Consider the following 25,059-nt stretch of genomic DNA (forward strand, 5'->3'; position numbering starts at 1 on the left):
GAAAAGGATGTTATTTAAGACCACAATTTCACATGTATTCAAAACATGATTGAAAGCATTAAATTACTGACAAAATTCTATATGCACAGAGGTTTTGAAGCCTAACATAATATGTTCAAATGTTTGCAAAAGGATAATCGATACCATCCACAATTCCAACCTATCCCACACTCACAATGGAAAAACAGTACAATTTTTCAAGTATCCAAGTGTACTATCTTTTAATTCATAGATTTTTTTAATGACTTCTTTAGGAAAAAACCTTCTGGCAGCTGCTTACGGTAACAAATATGAACATACCCCTGCCTGATACCACTGCTCTTTGTTTACATTTCTGCAGTCATTTGCTGCAGCAGGAGGATGTTGGTACATTGGCACTACAGGGATGAGAACAGAGACAGGCGTCAGTGCACAAAAAACAATTTGCGCGGGTTAGTTTGATAGCCAATATGAATTTAATATGAGGAGCAAAGTCTCACCACTGAAAGGAGATAACTATAGGAAATGATTCGAAATAGAATGCAACACCTGTCTAGCTTTGAGAACTTGGGGGAAGGGGTCTGGAGTCAGTAAGAGCCAGGTATATGCAGGAGGAGTTGTAAGAGGCAGAAAACAAGGAATAATCCGTCTTATACTGGTGACCGTGATATCATGTTAGTCAGCCCTAGTCTTGCAGAGAAAAGTGGGAGAGACTAGAACAGGGCCAAGATTAGTAGTTTACTAGAATAGAGTAAAAGAGACACGGCGCCACATAGTGCAGATAAAAGCGATGTGATACACGGGAGCAAATAAATGACAAGAAAATTGCTCACCTTGAATTGCGGACACTGAAGTGTCACAAAAGTAAGAAAGCTGCTGCCAGGTCCATACACAAGCAAAACAAAGTTTGCTGTCAGAAGAAGAGCTTAGTAAAAGTGGAAAAAGGACCAACGGCGCTGCTGTAGTAAACGATGTCACAATTTGAGTAACCATGAAATAAAGGTATTTATTTGCAAATATCAGAGGCTACGCGTTTCAACGCCAGACCGGCGTCTTCATCAGGCCAATACAGACAGTGCGGTACACACACGTTTAAATAAATCAAGGAAGTGAATATCAATTAGCTTACAAAACAGAAAAGAACCGCCAAAGGGGCGGGTCAGAGGTCAACAGAAACACATTATGTAAACGTATGCTGTTTAACCCCTTAAGGACGCAGCCTAGTTTTGGCCTTAAGGCTCAGAGCCCATTTTTCAAATCTGACATATTTCACTTTATGTGGTAATAACGTTGGAATGCTTAAACCTGTCCAAGCAATTCTGAGACTGTTTTGTTGTGACACATTGGGCTTCATGTTCGTGGTAAAATGTGGACGATATATTCAGTGTTTATTGGTGAAAAATTGCAAAATTTAGAGAAAATTGAGAAAACATAGCATTTTTCAGAATTTAAATGCATCTGCATGTAAAACAGCCGGTTATACCACCCAAAATAGTTACTAGTTCACATTTTCCATATGTCTACTTTAGATTGGCATAGTTTTTTGAACATTCTTTTATTTTTCTTGGACGTTACAAGGCTTAGAACATAAACAGCAATTTCTCATATTTTTAAGAACATTTCAAAAGCCTTTTTTTTAAGGTACCTCTTAAGTTCTGAAGTGGCTTTGAGGGGCCTATGTATTAGAAACCCTGATAAGACACCCCATTTTAAAAACTAGACCCCTTAAAGTATTCAAAACAGCATTTAGAAAGTGTTTTAACCCTTCAGGCATTTCACAAGAATTAAAGCAAAATGGAGGTGAAATTTGCAAATTTAATTTTTCTTGCTGAATTTCAATTTTATTCAATTTTTTTTCTGTAACACAGAAGGTTTTACCAGAGAAATACTACTAAATATGTATTGTCCAGATTCTGCAGTTTTTAGAAATGTCCCACATGTGGCTCTAGTGCGCTCGTGGACTAAAACACAAGCCCTAGAAGCAAAGAAGCACCTAGTGCATTTTGAGGCCTCTTTTTTTATTAGAATATATTTTAGGCAGCATGCCAGGTTTGAAGAGGTGTTGAGGTGCCAAAACAGTAGGAATCCCCTAATAGTGACCCCATTTTGGAAACTGCACCCCTCAAGGAATTCATTTATGGTTGTTGTTACCATTTTGACCGCACAGTTTTTTCACAGCACCTATTTGAATTGGGCTGTGAAATGAAAAAAAATTATTTTTTTCCAATAAGATGTCATTTTTTATCAAAATTTCTTATTTTCACAGGGAACAAAATACCCCATTTTGTTACCCAATTTCTCCTGAGTGCAGCAATACCCCATTTGTGGCGATAAACTGCCGTTTGGGACCATGGGAGGCTCAGAAGGGAAGGAGTGCTGTGTGTTCTTTGGAGTGTAGATTTTGCTGGATTGGTTTTCGGGTGCCATGTCGCATTTGCAGAACCCCAGAGGTATCAAAGCAATGGAAACCCACCAGAAGTGACCCCATTTTGGAAACTTCACCCCTCAAGGAATTCAATTATGGGTAATGTGACCATTTAGACACCATAGTTTCTTCACAGAACTTATTTGAATTGGGATGGGAATTAAAAAAATATATATTTTTTCCAATAATATGTCTTCTTAGCTCAAAAATTCTTCTTTTCACAAGAAATAAAATACTACATTTTGTTGCCCAATTTGTCCTGAGTGCGGCAATACCCCATTTGTGTTGATAAACTGCCGTTTGGGCCCATGGTAGGGCTCAGAATGAAAGGAGCGCTATTTGTTCTTTGGAGTCCAGATTTTGCTGGATTGGTTTTCGGGTGCCATGTCGCATTTGCAGAGCCCCAGAGGTATCAAAGCAATGGAAACCCACCAGAAGTGACCCCATTTTGGAAACTACACCCCTCAAGGAATTCATTTATGGGTGTTGTGACCATTTTGACCCCATAGTTTTTTCACAGAACTTATTTGAATTGGGCTGGGAATTAAAACAAAATTAATTTTTTCCAATAATATGTAGTTTTGGCTAAAAATTTCTTATTTTCACAAGAAATAATATACCCCATTCTGTTGCGCAATTTGTCCTGAGTGCAGCAATACCCCTTTTGTGGTGATAAACTGCCGTTTGGGCCCATGGGAGGGCTCAGAACGAAAGGACCACCATTTGGCCTACTGAGGATTTTCTGGTGCGAAGTCATGTATGCAGAAGCCCCTGAGGTACCAGTACAGTTGAAACTCGAAAGAAGTGACCCTGATTTAAAAACTATACCCTTAAGGCATTCATCTAGAGGTGTAGTGAGCATTTTGACTGGAGACATACACCCCATAAACTGTAATCTTGGTTCTCACGGGTACGACAATACCCTACATGTGGCTGTTATCAGCTGCCTGGGCACACAGCAGGGCTCAGAAGGGAAAGATGAGGGGGATAAGCTGTGCGGAGTACATCAGGGTAAGTAAAATTGGGGTAAATTATAAACCAAGGGATGTATGATACATTTTAAAACACTCTTTCATACAGAGCTCTGGTTTTTCGGGACACGTGTCACATTGATATATTGTGTCCTTCCTTATCCCCCTCTTATAGCGGACTTTGCACCTCTTTTGACTTTTTCCCTTCTTGCCAGTTTGGGGAACTTCTCCTGGAAAGTGTTGCCCTTGTATGATGCATGTGGCCCCGCTTCCAGAAGTACTGGGTGTCCCCCTTCTTGGTCCCTAAAGATTAGGTTCTTGATAATCACCTCTTGAAATTCCAGGAAAGTTCCCGTCTGACCTGTACATCGACGTAGCACGTACACATTGTACAAAGCCATCTGTATGAGGTTCCCGGCCAGCTTCTTATACCACACCGCATGGCGCTGTAGGGCTTCAGGACTTGATCTGACAAGTCCACCCCTCCCATGTACCTATTGTAGTCCAGGATGCAGTCTGGTTTGGGGGTCTCTGTACTGGTACCTCGTACAGGTACATGGGTACTGGTGTGACATCTCTCTTGTCCTTGTACTTGACACACAATATGTTTCTGCTAGAATGTGCCCTACTCACACCCCTTCTTGTTTGCCCAAGCAGAGTCTTAGGGAGGCCTCTCAGATTTCTTCTAGCAGTGCCGCATGACTTCTGGAAGCGAGGCAGTTGAAGAGTGGGACGCTGGTATAAAAATTATCCAGGTAGAGGTGGTAACCCTGGTCCAGCAGTGGGTGCACCAAATCCCACACAATTTTTGCATTAACTCCCAGTAAGGGGGGGGGGGGGGGGCATTATGGGGGTTGAATACTGGTGTCCTTCCCTTTATATATCCTAAATTTGTAGGTATACCCTGATGCACTCTCGCACAGCTTATACATCTTCACGCCATACCTTGCCCTCTTACCCGGCAGGTACTCGCGGAATTGAACCCTCCCTTTAAAATCAATAGAAATACACTTCTCGGGGTGTATGATTGGGAAAACCGGGCACTGAAACGGTCTAATAGGGGTCTCCGTTTATACAAACGGTCAAAACTGGGGTCATCTCGGTGTGGGCACGGCTCATTATCAGTATAATGTAAGAAGCGAAGTATTGCCTAATTAATTTATTTTTTTAGGTTCCAATTCAGTTCTGAAGTTGCTTTGAGGGACCTATATATTAGAAACCCCTATGAAACACCCCATTTTAGAAACTAGACCCCTCAAAGTATTCACAACAGCATTTAGAAAGTTTATGAACCCTTTAGGTGTTTCACGGGAATTTAGAGCAAAGTAGAGGTGAAATTTACATATTTTTTTTTTGTCAGAAAATCCTCTTTATACCATTTTTTTTATAACACAAAAGGTTTTATCAGAGAAACGCAACTCAATACTTATTGCCCAGATTCTGCAGTTTTGAGAAATATCCCACGTGGCCTTCGTGCGGTAATGGACTGAAGCACCGGCCTCCGAAGCAAAGGAGCACCTAGTGGATTTTGAGCCCTCCTTTTTATTAGGCACCATGTCCGGTTTAAAGAGGTCTTGTGGTGCCAAAACAGTGGAAAACCCCCAAAAGTGACCCCATTTTGGAAACTAGACCCCTTGAGGAATTCATTGCAGTTTTCATGGGGTGCATGCGGCTTTTTGATCAGTTTTTATTCTATTTTTAAGTGGCGTGGTGACTAAAAAAACGCAATTCTACTAAGTCTATTTTTTTTACAGCGTTCACCGTGCGATATAAATGACATATGCACTTTATTCTGCGGGGCGATACGATTACGGTGATACCATATGTTTTTAGTTTTTTTATGTCTTATGGCGTTTGCACAATAAAATACGTTATGTAAAAAATCGTTTACTTTTTGTGTTACCATGTTCTAAGAGCCAGAACTTTTTGATTTTTCCATCAATAAAGCCGTGCGAGGACTTATTTTTTGCGTAACGAACTGTAGTTTCGATCAGCACCATTTTTAGGTACATGTGACTTTCTGATCTCTTTTTATTCCATTTTTTGGGTGGTGAAGTGACCAAACAATTGTGATTCTGGTACGGTTTATTATTATTTTCTTTTACGGCGTTCATCGAATGGGATAAATAACAAAATAATTTTGTAGTTCAGGCTGTTACGGACGCGGCGATACCAATTATGTATAGTTTATTTGTTTGTTTATATATTTTTATTAATAATAAAGGACTGATAAGGGAAAAGGGGGGATTTTTACTTTTAAAACTTTTATTTTCTTATTTTTACACATCTTTTTTTAACTTTTTTTTTACTTTATTACTTTGTCCCACTAGGGGACTTGAGGGCAGGAGGCCCTGATCGCTATTCTAATACACTGCATTACATGCGTGGTGCAGTGTATTAGAGCGGTCAGCTACTCACTGACAGCAAGCATAGTGGGTCCTGACTTCATCAGGACCCACTAGGCTTCCGTCAATGGCATAGCCGGACGCCATTGTTTGGTGTCCGGTTGCCATAGTTACCATCGCCAGCCGCTATCGTGTAGCAGGCTGGCGATTGTAGCTTAACCCCTAAAAAGCCGTGATCACTATTGAACACGGCTTTTAAGGGGTTAATCAGCGGGGACACAGCGATCGGTCCCATTTGTAGGAGCTGCGGCAGCTGCTGTACGAGAAAGCAGCTGTCACAGCTCCTGCATTTGTCGGGAGGACGGCCGAAATGGCCGTTACTCCCACGACGTAATAGTCCGTCGCTGAGCGCGAACGATGCACTTAGAGTATTACGCCGCTGAGGGCCACATGTGGAATATTACAAAACAGAAAAGAACCGCCAAAGGGCCGGGTCAGAGGTCAACAGAAACACATTATGTAAACGTCCTGTAAAGGATCTGCCAGGCACAGCTTCTGTGTCAACGCCCATAGGTAATCAGTCTGCACCTGCTTCTATGTCTGTGAGACTGACTCCATCTTCCACCACTCAGGATGGCAGGCTTAGGAGTGGGAGAGCCTATCACAGCCTGGCCAGACGGAGCTAGTTCCCGCCCTCTGTCTATTTATACCTGCCTTTCCTGTTCCTCCTTGCTTGTGATTCTTCTCGTTTGGTTTCCTGGCCCTGCTGCAGCTTCTGAACTATTTGACCCTGCTTCATACTGACCCTGGCTTACTGACTACTCTCCTGCTCTGCGTTTGGTACCTCTTACACTCCTGGTTTGTCTCGGCTCGTTCACCACTCTTGTTGCTCACGGTGTTGCCGTGGGCAACTGCCCCATTTCCCTTAGCTTCTGTGTACCCTTGTCTGTTTGTCTGTCATGCACTTACTGAGCGTAGGGACCGTCGCCCAGTTGTACCCCGTCGCCTAGGGCGGGTCGTTGCAAGTAGGCAGGGACTGAGTGGCGGGGAGATTAGGGTTCACTTGTCTGTTTCCCTACCCCCATCATTACACGTACGCTGTTTAAAGACCACATAGATAATAATATGGTTACTAAAGCACAATAAAAATATTACTAATTCATTGGTTTACAATACACAACAATAGGTGTTAAATAACCGTTTTAAAATGATGACTTAACCGGTTAAGGACTAGGCTGTTTTACAGCTAAATGACCAGAGCAAATTTCACAATTTTGCTATGCGCTTCTTTAGATGACTATAACTCAGCAGGTGAATAAAGTTCATCTTTGAATTTTACACTCTTTTTAAAGGACAGATAGGGCTTTGTTTTAGTGGCATTTGTCAGTATATATCATTTTTATTTTTTTCTCTAAAGTGGGCAAAATTGGAAAAAAATGCAAGAATTTAGCAATTGCGCCAGTTTATGCTAGCATTTTTCACACACGGTATGGACCACGGACAAAATTAATCTCCTTTCACATTCTTCCACTTCTCCCGTGCATGGGGATACCAAATATGTGTGCCTTATTCACTGTGCGGGCATGTGCCAGGGCTTGGCATAAAAGGAGGCTTTTCGGCCTTTTCGGTCCAGGAATTTTGCATTTGATTTTATAGCAGCATACTGTTTTCTGGGGGGCGTAATGCTGCTGAAACATTAGAATCACCCCATAAATGACTTCATTCGCACAAGTAGACCCCACAAGGTTTCCTTCAAGGGGTTTATCATATTTTTAGCAAGTCCAGTTTTCTTCTGAAAGTTTCTTGAATAAGATGGAACAAAAAAAATTCAGCTATTTTTTAGCAAATGCGTCAGTTTAGGCTAGTATTTTTCACATACGGCATAGACCACGGACAAAATTCATCTCCTTTCACATTCTTTCACTTCTCCCGTGCATGGGGATACCAAATATGTGTGCCTTATTCACTGTGCGGGCATGTGCCAGGGCTTGGCATAAAAGGAGGCTTTTCGGCCTTTTCGGTCCAGAAATTTTGAATTTGATTTTATAGCAGCATACTGTTTTCTGGGGGGCGTAATGCTGCTGAAACATTAGAATTACCCCATAAATGACTTCATTCACACAAGTAGACCCCACAAGGTTTCGTTCAAGGGGTTTATCATATTTTTAGCAAGTCCAGTTTTCTTCTGAAAGTTTCTTGAATAAGATGGAACAAAAAAAATTCAGCTATTTTTTAGCAAATGCGTCAGTTTAGGCTAGTATTTTTCACATACGGCATAGACCACGGACAAAATTCATCTCCTTTCACATTCTTCCACTTCTCCCGTGCATGGGGATACCAAATATGTTTGCCTTATTCACTGTGCGGGCATGTGCCAGAGCTTGGCATAAAAGGAGGCTTTTCGGTCCAGGAATTTTGCATTTGATTTTATAGCAGCATACTGTTTTCTGGTGGGCGTAATGCTGCTGAAACATTAGAATCACCCCATAAATGACTTCATTCACACAAGTAGACCCCACAAGGTTTCCTTCAAGGGGTTTATCATATTTTTAGACAGTCCAGTTTTCTTCTGAAAGTTTCTTGAATAAGATGGAACAAAATAAAATTACCTTTTTTTTTAACAAATGCGTCAGTTTATGCTAGCTTTTTCACACACAAAATGGACCACGGACAAAATTCATCGCATTTCACATTCTTCCACTTCTCCTGTGCATGGGGATACCAAATATGTGTGCTTTATTCACGGGCATGTGCCAGGGCCTGGCATAAAAGGAGGCTTTTTGGCCTTTTCGGTCCAGGAATTCTGCACTTGATTTTATAGCCGCATACTGTTTTCTGGGGGGGCCTAATGCTGCTGAAAGATTAGAATCACCCCATAAATTACTTCATTCACGCAAGTAGACCCCACAAGGTTTCCTTCAAGGGGTTTATCATATTTTTAGACAGTCCAGTTTTCTTCTGAAAGTTTCTTGAATAAGATGGATCAAAATAAAATTAGCAATTTTTTAGCAAATGCGTCAGTTTATACCAGCATTTTTCACACACGGCATAGACCACGGCCAAAATTCATCTCCTTTCACATTCTTCCACTTCTCCTGAGCATGGGGATACCAAATATGTGTGTCTTATTTATCACATAGAGAAGTAGGAGGGCGGACGATAGAAGAAGCTTATTTCACATATCGCTTTTTTTCAAAGCTGGTTTTACAAAACTCAACAGAGTTTCTATAACAGTTCCAAAATATCTGCTCTTGAAGCAGAAATCCCAAAATATTCATGTAGGGGTATAATGGGAATTTATTTTTTGGGGTTTTCTAAAATAAGAAATTGCAGGTTTATGCAAATGGAGCCCTCCAGCAGATGAACTTTAGAGAATATGCAAACATGACATCAACCCCCCACCCACCCATTCCCTCCCTCACCCTTGGAGTAAAATCAGGGGAAAAATAAAAACGTAATGTAGGGCAAATATATTTTCAACGAATTAACTAAAATCTAATAATTCAGAACAGTGTGGTATTTTTTAAAACATGGCTCAATGCACAGGCCTGGTTGTGAGGGACATGAGGGACAGAAATATCGGGAATCTTTGCGGTGCCCGTCTTTTCTGCAGACGCGGCACTTTTTCTGAGGTTTGCTTCTGGTTGGTGTTGGGGGAATCCGACTGATGAAGTGTCTTTCAGTCAGTCGCGTGACATCCTCAGACTGGGGGCATTCTCGGGTGTCCTGAACATCAAAAATGAGGCCTTCAATAATTTTTTCCTGGAAATCCAGGTATGTGTCTCTGCCTCTGTTTTTTTTTGTAGAGCACAAATGAGTTGTGGATGGCCACCTGTAACAAATAAATGGCCACTTTTTTGTACCAGGTTTTAGTTTTGCGTTTTACTAAATAGGGCTGTAAAACCTGGTCGCTTAAATCCACCCCCCCCATGTACTTGTTATATTCGGACACGCTCACTGGTTTGTGCTTGTCCGATGTTGCCCCCCTTTCCCTCACTGCCACTGTTCCTGCGGTATGAATCGTGCTTAGCACATACACATCTTTGCGATCCCTGAACTTGACCGCCAGCAATTCTTCAGATGCATAAGCACAGGAGTCCCCCTTTACCATGCGCTTCCCCACTAATTGCTGTGGAAAACCAATTCTGTTTTTGCGCATGGTACCACATGCCCCAGTCCTTGCAGCATGCAAATGCCTAAACAGGGGCACACTCGAATAAAAATTATCACAGTACAGGTGGTACCCCTTGTGAAGCAGAGGCTGCATTATCTCCCACACGATCTTACTGCTGGTAGAAAGATCAGGGGGGCATCCAGGAACATTTATTGTGCGGTCCCGCCCTTCATAAATTCTGAAGGCGGTGGTATATCCTGACCCGCTTTCACACAATTTGTAGAGCTTAACGCCATATCTTGCCCTTTTTGAAGGTAGATATTGGCGAAAGCTAAGTCTGCCATGAAAGTTGAGGAGGGATTCGTCCACACTTACATTCTGCTCAGGGGTGTAGAGTTGCAGAAATAAATTATTCAGGGAATTTATTAGCGGTCTTATTTTGAACAACCGATCCCGGTTTGCATCGGTACTTGGGGGGGCCTGTGCGTTGTCATTGAAGTGGAGGAACCTCATTATTGTCTCATAACGAGACCTGGGCATTACTGCAGAATATACTGGGGTGGCTTGGGCGGGTCTTGTTGACCAGTAAGACCTAATGGAGGGCTTTTTGACAATACCCATATTTAGGGTGAGCCCCAAATTTTTTTTTAATTCCAGCAAATTGGTGGGCGTCCAATCTCTGGCATGGGTGGATGAAGGTTTCTGCCTTATATATTGAGTGGCATATAAATTTGTTTCGTTGACAATCTGATTTAGGATGTCGTCCGTTATAAATAAATGGAAGTAATCCATTTGGACAAAATGTGTATTGTCCACGGTTATGCCAGGAGTGGCAGTAAATCCGTGGATTCTAGGCCCAAAAGATGGGGCAGGTGCCCATACAAGAGCCTGGACTGAAGGGACCAGGCTGTCCCGTGCTACAGCGCTACTTGGCCCTGCGCTTTCAAGTTCTGCAGTTTCAACTGCATCAGGGACAACGTCCCCTGAAGATGAACCTGAAGTGACGCTGTCATCGTCACTACCTAAAACAGGTTCCATCTCGGACGCCATCTCTGATGCGGTCTCCGACTCAGACCACAGCATGGCGTATGCCTCCTCGGCGCTAAACAACTTCCTCGCCATAACGTAACTAACACTAACACTAACTAAACAAATTGTTTTTTTTTTGTTTTTTTTTTATATAAAACACACAAACTAACTGCTATATATATCTACACTACCGCTAACAAAAAAATAAACCGCTATTGCTATATATATTATATATATGTCGATAAATATATCATTATATACTCCCTACCTGCCTATTCTAATAGAATAAAAGATAGAAAGGTAGATATATAGAAAAAAAGATAGATGGATAGATAGATTGTATAGATAGATAGAAATCTATCTATACAGAGAATGTTTTAGAGTGTAACTGTATTTTTTGTGTAACTGTAACTGTAATCTTCTGGCAGCAATTCTCCCGAGTCTCTTCTTCTCCTCAAACTGAAACAATGTTTGAGGAGAAGAAAAGAGGCAGGAGATTTACTGCCAGAAAAGTCAAAATAAAACAAATGTGGTCGCTGTGAGGTTTTCACAGCGACCACATGTTCAGGGACCATCAGATTGGTCCCTGATACTCTGCCCAGTGCCCAGAGCTGTTGGTAACAGCGTGGGCACAGGGCTGTGTGCACGCGATCGCGTGCACACTGTTTTCTATGCAGAAATGCATGTGATCGCTGTGATTGGTTGTCACAGCGATCACATGTTCAGGGGCCAAAAGTTTGGCCCCTGACATTCTGCCCAGTGCCCATGGCTGTTAGCAACAGCCAGGGCACAGAGCTGTGTGCACGCGATCGCGCGTGCACAGTCTCTGAAGTGCCGCCGTAAATAGTCTATACGGCGGACTTCAGAGACCCTGACCGCTGGCCGTATAAATACGGCCAGCGGTCGGGAACCTGTTAAAACAAAAACAAAGATTTTTATATACAAACCATAACGAAAACAGATTTGCATAATGAAGAGAGTCAGGCTATGTTCACACGGAGTATTTTGGGGGAGGAATATCTGCCTCAAAATTCAGTTTGGAACTTTGAGGCAGATATTCCTCTCCCTGCACGCCGATTTTCGCGCTGTTTTTCGCCCGCGGCCATTGAGCGCCTCGGGCATAAAACAGCGAGAAATACGCTTTCTCCTGCCTCCCATTGAAGTCAATGGGAGGTCAGAGGCGGAAGCGCCCGAAGATAGGGCATGCCGCTTCTTTTTCCCGCGAGGCAGTTTTACTGCTCGCGGGAAAAAGACGCCGACGCCTCCCATTGAGATCAATGGGAGCCGTTCTCGGGCCGTTTTCGCCGAGTTTTGCGACGCGGTTTCCGCGTCAAGAAACTCGGCAAAATACCCCGTGTGAACATAGCCTAAATGAGTACTCACATAATGCATGCTGAAACGGAAAAGAAACGAGATGAACAATGCCCCCAGGGAAGAAGGTCCATAAAAAGAAGGTAAATGCAGTACGGCAACACTGAATAAGCATCCCTGGTAACTAGGTAACGCAGATTGTACACTGGCCGATTAGGGCAAAACAGGATCACGAGCCGCATAATGGAACGCAAACTTACAAGATAACGGGAGCAACATCGCACGGGGGAGTAACACTACGGAACAGAAGCACAACAATCGGTAAGCAAGCAGAAATTAATAAATAAATGCATACTATTTCCGGGACCAGAGCTAAAAAGAATGTTGACTCATTTATACAAAATATTGTGATGTTCATAGAAGATTACTAATATTATTGTTTTTGTCAGTATTAGGCTATGTTCACACGGAGTATTTTGGGGGAGGAATATCCGCCTCAAAATTCCGTTTGGAACTTTGAGGCAGATATTCCTCTCCCTGCACGCCGATTTTCGCGGCGATTATCGTGCCGTTTTTCGCCCGCGGGCATAAAACAGCGAGAAATACGCTTTCTCCTGCCTCCCATTGAAGTCAATCGGAGGTCAGAGGCGGAAGCGCCCGAAGATAGGGCATGTCGCTTCTTTTTCCCGCGAGGCAGTTTTACTGCTCGCGGTAAAAAGACGCCGACGCCTCCCATTGAAATCAATGGGAGGCGTTCTCGGGCCGTTTTTGCAGAGTTTTGCGAAGCGGTTTCCGATTAAAAAAACTCGGCAAAATACCCCGTATAAACATAGCCTTACCTGTAAAAATGTTTTTGACTCTGTGATTTTTATGTATTTTTTCTAATCTTCTATGAACATCACAATATTTTGTATAAATTAGTTCACATTCTTTTTAGTTCTGGTCCCGGAAATAGTATGCATTTATTTATTAATTTCTGCTTACTTACCGATTGTTGTGCTTAATGGATGGTAGGTACGTGAGATACAGGAAGATTTAGTGCTTAGCAACAATAAGTTGCTAAGAGTGTTATTTAGGCGGATTCTAGGGTCTGGGATTCAGGAGTGGCTATAAAGATTGGATGGGATGGCCATCTCTGTACTACACTCCAGGTTTTTTACTCTTCTGAACTACACGTCTAGGTCGGGTTCTGAAAATGAAATAAAAAGGAAGCTGCCTGTAAGCAGTGGGAATGAGGAAAAAGCTGAGATCTGCTGGTGAGACTGGAACAAACTACTGCCAGACAATGACCTGGTCCTAAGGGTATGTTCACACGCCCTATTTACGGATGTAAATAGCCTCAAATTACGCCCGAAAAAACGGCTCCAAAATTCCAAAGAAGTGCATGTCACTTCTTGGGACGTAATTGGAGCCGTTTTTCATTAAAAACCAGCTCCAATTATGTCCGTAAAAGACGCCTCGAAATACACGTGCACTTGTCAAAACGTCAAACTCAGGAGCAGTTTTTGCCTGAAAACAGCTCAGTAATTTCAGACGTAATTGGCGTTGCCGTGTGAACATAACCTTATGGCTACTTACAGGGTGAGAGTTCATGTTATATCCTACTTGTTTGAAGCTAAACGCAAGTAGGAATTGAATTTGCTGAAGTAAAAGGACCTGTTTTGATATAATTTGCTTTAGAAAAACTTTTGTCTGTTGGACTTTATTTGCTGATGGAAAAGCACCTTCTATTTTTCTTCAATAATTCCCGCTTTGATAAACCTTATCTAGTCTGTGTCTGCCTGGTTGTCAGTCATTACAGCAAGTATGGTGAGATCCCTGTTCACAATGATTATAGATCACTGCAATGTTGCTGCTCTACATTTGTGGAAATAGACACACTCTCCGCTTCACTCATGTACTGCCTGGTACTCTTTCAAGTAATGCACAGGGTCCTAACAGTATTCAGGAGAATAGTACATGGTGAAATTCCACCCTCCACATGCTAAACATTTGTGGTGCTTTGGCTCCTTAGGGATGCCGGTCATGTTCTTGTACCTTGTCACTTTAGGAAGTTGCAAGATTTGTGACGTTGGCTGACATCGCTATCAATATTATGCTGCTCATATTTAGTTTGGACTGGACACATTGATGCAGCATAGAGAGAAGGAAGACAAGCATCCTGCTGTTGGGAACCATGTTGGGGTGAGGGAATAAACTGCAAATATGGGACTGAGCTGCTTCTTGCTGGCACCTTCACAAGTGTTACAGCTTGGAGAAATAGAAAAACTAAACACCACATCTAACAGTGGGAAGATGAAAGAACACAGTAGGGAGCTCCTCTTTCCTCCAGCACTCTGTAAGCAGGCAAACATGATACTTGGATATCACAAAACCTACAACATAACATTGATTTTTTTATATAAGTTGTAAAGAAAATGGCAAAAATATAAAGTGTATAGTGTGATTCAAACGAAACAGCAAATGAAAGCCTAAATTGGCTCAAATTAGCAATGCCTGGCTTTGTGATAGGTCGGGAGGTTTCCAGTAAATGTGTTAAAAATATGTCCCTGTAATGCCCTATCCTTTCCCTTTAAAGCCCCAACTTTGCCTCTATTGATAGTTGGGTGGTCACAGCAGCACTCTCCCTTTATTTTAAAAGCCCTAGTTCCACCCTGTGACATCTGGACATTCATTGTTGTGTTTAATTCACGCCTTACTCTTCATATAGAAATACAAATTCTGAGGAAGCCTCATGAAGTCATAGTAGAAAATAATATAAGTCATTTTTCACATACATATAATTAAGAAAATTAAAGACTTACATTTTTAATACACAGCTAAAGGCTCTGTCTCTTTAAGAACTGAGCTGACACTTCGTGCACAGTGAGACTTCTTGTCTGAGTATTGTGAACAGTCGGAAACCCTTTACCGCAGCAGCTGTGTCATTACTGGACCTTTCTGCGATGTGGGCAGCAGATACAAGTGCAAGGTCGTGTGGTTTAACTGTTATTCTGTTCTGTCACAGGAACAGAATAACAAGAAAAACAGAAGCGCCAGATGAGTTGGATAACAGACACCAATGGCGCCCGATGGCACCCAGCACCCTGCTCTGTACGGACGAGGGGAAAAACTCCTGAAACAGCTGGCTACAGATGGGTTTCTTTTGTAGAAGACTCTGGATTTGCTATAATCCTTAGTCGTGATTTAAGGTTCTTCTATGGGCTGGAAATTGACTTGCAGGGAAGCTTCCTCGACTAAGAGATAATTTTCCTTTTTCCGGAGGAGTGATAATTTGCATACTTTTTCCCATGAAGCGTAAGACTCTATACCAGCTGTGTCTCTTTAATAAAAAAAGACAAAAAACAGTAATCCCCGAGCGAAAATTTGGTAAAAGTCTTATTTTAATTCCCTATCATTTAAAAAAATTTGTACAACTTATATACAAATAAAAAATAAATTTTAGGTTCTGTGATATCTTTGTTATCAAAACAATCAGTTGTGTTAGCCTACATAGTAGCGGTGAACTGCTTTTTTAGTGATAGGAAGCATGCAACTTGCCAGAGTGATACACAAATCCAAAACAGGGTTTGATCACGGAATGGCAGTACATTATAAAAGCAATCTTAGCATTTGTTTTTTCAAAATTATTATTTGACGGTGTTATTATGCTCAAGGCGTTTGTGTAGTTCACATCATGAGTGATTAGATGTATCATACAGTCTTTTTAAAAAACAAATAACATAGTTTGGTCTGTGTGGCTGCTATTGCTAAGTAATATACCACTTAGGGCCTGTTCACATCAGCATTCAAGTTCTGTTCATGGGTTCCGTTTAAACTTTTCATCAGAGCAACCGATGAACGGAAAGCCGAAACGAAACTATAGCTTCCATTTGCATTACCATTGATTTGAATGGTAATGCTTCCATTTTAGTTTGTTTCCGTTCCGTAAAGTTTCAGGTTTTTTTTCATGGAAACAATAGCGCAGTTGAGAGTACTATTGTTTCCGTGAAAAAAGATGGAAACTTTCCAGAGTGGAAACAAACGGAAGCATACTGATACCGAAGCATTAACATTTCCATTCATTGGTTCCTCTGACGGAAAGGTTGGATGAACGGAACCCGAACGCGGATGTGAACAGGGCCCTATTTATTTAATTTGCTTGCTTTCAATCATTGTACAAAAATATATTTTAAATATATATACTTTTGAGTGCATTACGAAGAAAGGAAAAAAAATAGAAACCTTTTTTTCTTTTAAATAGTATCCAATGGCAAAATTCCGGTCTCCACTTTCTCTCTCAGACTGGAACCTAGAAAAAAACATAATTGTCTATTAAAAAATAAAATAAAAAATATAGCCTGTACAAAATAGAGGACTCAAGATTTAGAACATTAATAAGAAATACTGATGTGTCTGTAATCGAACTGACAAAATATTAAAATTCTGTAATAATTTAAGGAATAAAGTAGGGATGGAGCTGTTAAAACATTATGTGTATTTTTTTATATATAATTTGTGAAATGTGTGTGTCAAATAAAGGCAATAGTTTTAGGTCTGTTACTAATGTGATTGTGATGTCATTCAAACCAAAACTTTAAATTGTCTGCAACATTTGTGCTTCTTGATACTGTGGTCTAAAAATCATAGCCCTTACAAGTTAAAGGAAGTTACTACTTTATAGTAACAGCAGCATAAAGCTAGCAAAAATAAATATTAAAAATTGAAAAAGATTTAAATCCTAAACTTTAAGATGAAACTTTAAAGGGGTATTCCCATCTTAAAATGTTGTCACAACATTCTAATGACGGTCCGACCACCTGCTGGGCAGGGTACTACAACATAGCTCCATTTAGGTAAAGGAGGATCGCTGTGCAGGAAATATCAGTGAAGGAGCCAAAGCACTTAACCAAGATTTATGGCCCTTTCATTTTGAGGATTGCAGTGGTTTCCCATCGATTAGGGAGTAATGTCATATCCGAACGATATCCCATCACTTTCTTTAGTAGGCAAACCCCTTTAAACCCTTAAGGACGCAGTCACTTTTGGCCGGAAGGACACATTTTTATTTTTTTTCATTAACATAGCCATATGAGGGCTATTTTGTTTGTAGGGTTAAATTATTTTTATGCCACCATTTTGGGATACATATGTATTTGTATAACTTCTTTTTTTTTTTGGGGGGGGGGGGGGACTGCAATTCCACCATTGTTTTGCGGGTTTTGTTTTTAAGACGTTCTCCGTGCAGTATAAATGACGCATTAACTTTATTTTGTGATTCAGTGTCTGTTTAACTGCTTTTGCACCATAAAAACACTTTAAAAAAATATGTTTTTGTGTCGTCGCATTCCAAGACCCATTTATTTTTCCATCAGCAGAGCTCTATAAAGGGTTTGTTTTGTGGAGACTTTTAGTTTTCATTAGTACCATTTTGGGGTATATACAACTTTGTTTTATCACTTTTCTATTCTGTTTCTGGGAGGTGGGATAAATAGAGAAAAACCCAGCAATTTTGGCATTGTATTCAGTTTAGTTTTTTTCTACAACGTTCACTGTGCTAGATAAATAACGTGATAATTCTATAGTTCAGGTCGTTACAAATTCGGCGATACCAAATATATCAATAAATTTTTATTGAATTTTAAACCTACAAGAAACGCATAAATAGATACTTAAAGTTAATCAATAGCAATTAGAAATGTTCTCATGATATAACGTGCATGTACCAAAAAAAGCTAAAATATTAGAGAAAATAAACCATTAAGAAATAAGGAAGATAGGGAGAAAGCGAGAATGAGAAATGGGGAACTAGGTGTGAACATATAGAGGGGATGGGAACGTATCATATCCAGATGATTTCCTATTACCCATCAGTGAAGAGCAAAGTTAGCTATAAAACAAGGTCATGATTTTATTATTGAAAATGCAGAGTCCAAGGGTTCCAACACAAAGTGAAAGCTTATAGTCTATTTTGTATAAGTGAGAAGAGTTTTTCATATAAACAATGATTTGAGATCATCTCAATTAAAGTTTTTAAATAGGTGACTGTGGAAGCTTTCCATTTCCTAACAATTAGGTTTACAGACAATCCAATATGGCATACTAATCTTCAGAATTCTAAGGTAATATTTTCGATACCCAGTAATAAAAGGGGCTAATGCTGGTTAGGTGGTCAGTATATCATAAGTTTGTGGTATATAAGTTTATGCACATGGCAGCCCTCACATAACTAATTTATATCCTTTGTCCACTGTTAAGCAGAATATATCTTCTGTAAGTCTTTATCCCAGTTGATCATATGATCTTTTTTGGAAAACTCCACATCCATATTTACTCAATCGTATAGATGTTACATAGTTACATAGTTTGTACGGTTGAAAAAAGACACATGTCCATCAAGTTCAACCAAGGGATGGGAAAGGGGAAGTGGGATGGGAAAGGGGAAGTAAAAAATTTCTACACATAGCCGTTAATATTTTTTTGTTCTATTTTTTCAGGTTTTTTTTAAATATAATCTATCTCTCACTGGTAAAATTAACCTAGCCTAAAAATTCTAGACTGTTCATGTCTTTGACAGAGGGCAAACTTACAAAATCAGCAAGGGATAAAATACTTATTTCCTTCACTATATATATATATATATATATATATATATATATATATATATATATATATATGTTACATAGTTAGTATGGTTGATAAAAGACACATGTCCATCAAGTTCAACCAAGGGATGGGAAAAGGGAAGCTAAAAATTTCTATACAAAGGAGCTAATATTTTTTTGTTCCAGGAAATAATCTAAGCCTTTTTTAAAGCCATCTACTGTCCCTGCTGCGACCAGCTCCTGCGGTAGGCTATTCCATAGATTCACAGTTCTCACAGTAAAGAAGGCTTGTCGCCTCTGCAGGTTGAACCTTTTTTTCTCCAGACGGAGGGAGTGCCCCCTTGTTTTTTGAGGGGGTTTTACATGGAACAGGATTTCACCATATTTTTTGTATGCGCCATTCATATATTTATATAAGTTAATCATGTCCCCCCTTAGTCGTCTTTTCTCAAGGCTAAATAGGTTTAGTTCTTTTAATCTTTCCTCATAACTTAGATTCTCCATGCCCCTTATTAGCTTCGTTGCTCTTCTTTGTATTTTTTCCAACTCCAGGGCATCCTTTCTATGAACTGGAGCCCAGAACTGGACTGCATATTCTAGATGAGGCCTCACTAATGCTTTGTAAAGTGGTAATATTACATCCCTGTCCCGCGAGTCCATGCCTCTTTTGATACACGACAATATTTTGCTGGCCTTTGAAGCAGCCGATTGACACTGCATGCTGAAATTTAGTTTATGATTTACAAGTACACCCAGATCCTTCTCAACAAGTGACTCCCCCAGTGTAGCTCCCCCTAGGACATATGATGCTTGCAGGTTTTTCGTACCCAGATGCATAACTTTACATTTATCTACATTAAACTTAATTTGCCAAGTGGACGCCCAAACACTTAGTTTGTTTAAATCTGCCTGCAATTCACAAACATCTTCCATAGTCTGAACTATATTGCATAGCTTGGTGTCATCTGCAAAAATAGAAATAGTGCTATTAATCCCATCCTCTATATCATTAATAAATAAGTTGAATAATAGTGGTCCCAGCACTGAACCCTGGGGTACACCACTTATAACTGGGGACCATTCAGAGTAGGAATCATTGACCACAACTCTCTGGATACGGTCCTTGAGCCAATTCTCTATCCAATTACAAACTATACTTTCTAAACCTATAGTCCTTAATTTACCCATTAGATGTCTATGAGGGACAGTGTCAAATGCCTTTGCAAAGTCCAAAAACACTATATCCACAGCGGCCCCTCTGTCTAGGCTTCTGCTTACCTCTTCATAAAAACAAATCAGGTAGGTTTGACAGCTTCTGTCCTTTGTAAAACCGTGCTGGCTGTCACTTATAATACTATTTATTGTCACATAATTCTGTATATAGTCCCTCAATAGCCCCTCAAACATTTTCCCCACAATTGATGTTAAGCTTACTGGTCTATAATTACCCGGCGAAGACCTAGAGCCCTTTTTGAAAATAGGCACCACATTTGCCCTGCGCCAGCCCCTTGGCACTATACCACTCATGAGAGACTCTCTAAATATTATGAAGAGGGGGACAGAAATAACTGAACTAAGCTCTTTAAGAACTCTAGGGTGTAACCCATCTGGTCCCGGGGCCTTGTGTACATTTATTTTATTTAATTTAGCTTGGACCATATCTACATTCATCCAATTCAGTATATCAACTGATATATTAACAGCACTGGCACCGGCTACATCAGCTGCTCCTTCTTCTGTTGTATATACAGAGCGGAAGAACCCATTTAGTAACTCTGCCTTCTCTTGATCCCCTGTGACCAACTCCCCATTACCACTATCTAAGGGTCCTACATGTTCAGACCTGGGCTTTTTTGCATTTATATGCTTGAAGAATTTTTTAGGATTTGTTTTACTATCCTTGGCCACCTGCCTTTCATTTTGTATTTTTGCTGATTTTATTACATTTTTACAGATTTTATTAAGCTCTTTATATTTTACAAAGGCTGCAGATGTACCCTCAGATTTGTATTTTTTAAATGCCCTTTTTTTTGTCATGTATTGCCCCTTTCACAGAAGGTGTAAGCCATGTGGGGTTTAATTTTAGTCGTTTATACTTGTTACCTGTAGGAATACATTTTGCACTATAATTACCCAAAGTAGATTTGAAAATCTCCCATTTATCATTTGTCCCATTATTTGACATTAGTTCTTCCCAGTCTATATCCTGAATTGCCGCCCTCATCCTGGGGAAATTGGCTTTCTTAAAATTTTATGTTTTTGCCCTCCCAGCCTGCGTTTGTTTTTTACAGTATAGGTAAAATGTAACTATATTATGATCACTGTTACCGAGGTTTTCACGAACATTGACGTTCCCAACAAGCTCTGCATTATTAGAAATGACCAGATCCAACAGAGCTTCACCTCTAGTCGGGTCTTCCACAAACTGGCACATAAAATTTTCCTGCAACAGGTTGAGGAAATGTCTCCCCTTTGCAGTTGAAGCCGACCCATGACACCAATTAATATCCCGATAATTAAAATCTCCAATTATCACAACAGTACCCGCCTGTGCAGCCCGCTCCATTTGTTTATATATTTGACATTCTATCTCTTCAGTTATATTGGGGGGTCTATAGATTACACCAAAAGTAATTTTTTCAGTGTTTACTTCCCTTTGTAATTCCACCCACAAGGTTTCAACCTCCTCACAGTCTTCACCCTCTAATGTCTCATTTACACTCACCTTGATATCGCTTCTCACATACAGACATACACCACCACCTTTCCTATTTGCCCTGTCTTTCCGAAACAGTGTAAAACCCTGTAGATTTACAGCCCAGTCATGTGAAGAGTCCAGCCATGTTTCAGCAACACCAACTATATCTATATCTTCTTCCAGTATTAAGGCCTCCAGCTCCCCCATTTTGCTTGCTAGACTTCTGGCATTTGTGAACATACACTTTAACTTGCCTTTAAATGTCTTTATTTTGTATATGTATTCTTTAGCTCAAGGTTAGGAATATTATCTAGAAAATAATATATTTGTGAGGAAACCCGAACATCTGTAGCCATCTTTATCTTGACTGTGATAACTTGCTGCAGCATGAGATCACACAACAAAAGCCATTGGAAAGTCATTGAAAAACTAAAGATAAAGGATCTTGCCTCTGTGTGTTTAATGCGTGTAAAGTCAACGTAAAGACGGCTATATCTGTAAGTAATATTAATGCCATGGTCAGACCATGTAGTTTGGCATATTTCTGAGAACTTTACATTTAAGAGGGTCCATTTGTCCACAAGAAAGAGTTCTATTCTTGAAAAGGACTTGCAGAATAGAAAGAGTATTCTCTGGATGAGACGTTCAGACATCTAAAAGAATCATACAGGTACTTCCTGTGGAGCCAATAGGATAAAGTGGGGAGAGATCTCTTGCTCTGGTTTGTGGAGTTAGTCAATTAGTCTGGGAGGGCATTTTAAGGGACATGGTCAAAATAAGTAGGCAGGAGTCACTGCAACCCTGAAAGAGAGTTAATGGGAGATTTTGTGTGTCAGACACTAACATAGTCTAAATTTTAGGTAAGGCCACATGGTTGAGGTTGGCATGTAGGTAAAAGTGTATCAAATTTTACAAGTAGATTTTTCATTCTGGAGGTGAAACGGTTTCGGAGATACTTCTGAATTTAATGTAGCTTCTCCTGTTCCTGTCGTTCAAATCGGACATCTTGGTCTTTGTAACGTCAACTTCTTCCTCCAGGGCATAGTGGGCATCCACTTCATCATTGTGGGCTTAAGTAATTTTATTTTTAACATGTTTCGCTCTGCCTCATAAATCATTAATAGCAGGGGTTAATTTTAAGTTAGATCAATTCTGTTGAAGTGAGCCCTTTAGAGCCAGAATAATTTACTTAATGAATGTCTCTGAGGCTGCTTGGCTAGTGGTAGGTATATCTAATAAGGGATCATCTGGTAAGCTAGAGCCCTTAGGTCAAATTTTATGCTGTAGTGGGACATCCAGATCTAAAATAGCCCCATGCTTTTCAGGACTTGCAGTGTGTGATGCAAGAGGTGACTCTGGAGCTTTTTGTGGCACCACTATTAATGTAAAGCTGACAGGCACCCTTGCTCAGAACTCCTCATCTCTCCTAACCTCAGAATAACATTGGTTCAGGGTGAGAGGAAATAGAGAATACTCACGCCAATATGCTGTGAGGAGAGTATTGTGCCGCTGACGCTTTTAGAAGAGTGGCCCAGAAAGATAAAGCTGGGGATGGAGGCTTTGGCGTAGTTCTGTAGGCCAAGGGCCGAGAAGAAGTCAGTCAGAAGATTTGGCGCGGCTCTCGCTGTTTATATGAAGGTCATGAAAATGTCCCCTAGTAAGTGGATCGCTATACCGCCGCTAATTAGCCCACTGTTAGGCATTTTGTTAGTTGCCGAGACATCTTCAGAATGGAGCTTAATTAAGGGCATCGGTCCTGGTCTGCGGTCTGGCCACACCCCCTGTTTTTATTTCACATTTTTAGCCATAAAAATGCATTTTGTATAGGAAATATGATTAATTTTTTTTTACTTGGGATATTGTATTTTTTTCCCAAAACACAGTATTCATTTTTTTAACCAATTTTTTTTAGTCCCACTATGGGACTTGAACAGAAGATCGTTTGATCACAACTATATTACACTGCAATACTTCTCTTTTGCAATGTATTACGCCTGTTAGTGAAAACTGAGGAAGGAGAAGGTTCTGCTCCGAAACGCGTTACACAACTAAATAAAATGATTGCCTTAGAAGACCTCTGGTGTCTGATCTGGATATTTCTCACTTGCTTTGCATCTATTTAATGATTATTACAGATTGACTAAAACAGCAGCTTCTCATCCGCAGCATAAGTGACAAGCCAAGTACATTGTTGTGCATGTCTGACAACAATGCCAGGTGAGCACCTGTTATTTTTTTTTTCCCCTAGCTGGATTATCCATGGTTAATGCCCTATGTAGTGCGCTCTTTTTCATTTAACCCCTTAGTGACCAAGCTTGTTTGGACCTTAATGACCAAGCCAAATTTGTCAAATCTGGTATGTGTGACTTTATCAGAGAATAACTCTGTGAAAGTTTTGAATATCCAAGTAATTCTGACAGTTTTTTCGTCACATGTTGTACTTTATTTTAGTGGTAAAAGTAGACTGATACGATTTGCGGAAATTAATTAAAAAATAGAAAAATTGAAGAAATGTTGTAAAAATTATCATTTTTCCCTATTTTTAACTGCAATAGGTCACATATGTACATACATACTGTACAATTTTTTTTATTAAATATATATTTCCATCTCTTTACCCTATTTTGGCAGCACTTTTGAAAAAAAATAATAATTTTTGAGCAATTTAGAAGACTTACAAGTTTAGTAATAATTTTATACATTTTGAAGTACATTTTGTTTTCCTGCACCAAGCCAGGTTTTCAGAGGCTCATAGGTGTCAGAATGGTGGAAACTCCCACAAGTGACCCCATTTTGAAAACTACACCCCTTAAGGTATTTATTAAGGGGTGTTGTAAGTATTTTGACCCCACAGTTTTTTTTGTAAGAATTCATGCAAAGCAGGCATAAAAATATATCATGTCACTTTTTTCATAAAAGTATCACTTTGAAGACCGATTTCTTTGTAAAGCGACCATGAGAATGAAGAAACACACCCCAAAATCTATCACCCTGTTTTTCCTGTTTTCAAAAATGCCCCCATTGTGACTCTAATGCGTTGCCTGGACACACGGCAGGGCCTGAAATGGAGGGAGCACCCGGAGGCTTTCAGGACTCATATTTTGCTTGAAAATGTTTTAGACCCCACTGTACATTTGGAGAGGTTTTGAACTAACAGAACAATAGAAACTCCCCATAAACGACCCCATTTAGTAAACTAGACCCCTTAAGGTATTTATCTAGGGGTGTAGTGAGTATTTTGACCCCACAGTTTTTTGCTAAATGTATTGCATAGCTGGTGAAATTAAAAAAAATCACTTTTTATATAAAAGTATCACTTTGAAGACCGATTTCTTTGTAAAGCGACCATGAGAATGAAGAAACACACCCCAAAATCTATCACCCGGTTTCTCCTGTTTTCAAAAATACTCCTATTTTTGCCCCAATCTGCTTATTAGACGTGTGGCTGGGCCAAAAAGAGAGGGAGCACCCTTTGGCTTTCAGGACACAATTGAATAAATTCTAGGCCCCATATCATGCATTTAGAGGCATTGAGCTGCCTGAACAAAAAAAAAACACGCAAAAATGACCCCATTTTAAAAACGAAACCCCTAAAAGGTATTC

The 25,059-nt window shown here is 40.2% G+C and overlaps 1 protein-coding gene across 2 annotated transcripts in view; it reads right to left on the minus strand.

Annotated features, from left to right (window-relative positions):
- Nucleotides 1-25,059, minus strand: part of GLS (glutaminase) — a 413,780-nt gene that overhangs the window by 229,610 nt on the left and 159,111 nt on the right. For both annotated transcript variants that reach the window (XM_075829939.1, XM_075829940.1), the window contains exon 10: nt 16,399-16,465. In XM_075829939.1, coding sequence (XP_075686054.1) covers nt 16,399-16,465 — 67 coding nt within the window. The remainder of the gene's footprint in view (nt 1-16,398; nt 16,466-25,059) is intronic.

This window comes from Rhinoderma darwinii, chromosome 6, assembly GCF_050947455.1.
Source record: "Rhinoderma darwinii isolate aRhiDar2 chromosome 6, aRhiDar2.hap1, whole genome shotgun sequence".
In the NCBI taxonomy this organism is placed as follows: domain Eukaryota; kingdom Metazoa; phylum Chordata; class Amphibia; order Anura; family Rhinodermatidae; genus Rhinoderma; species Rhinoderma darwinii.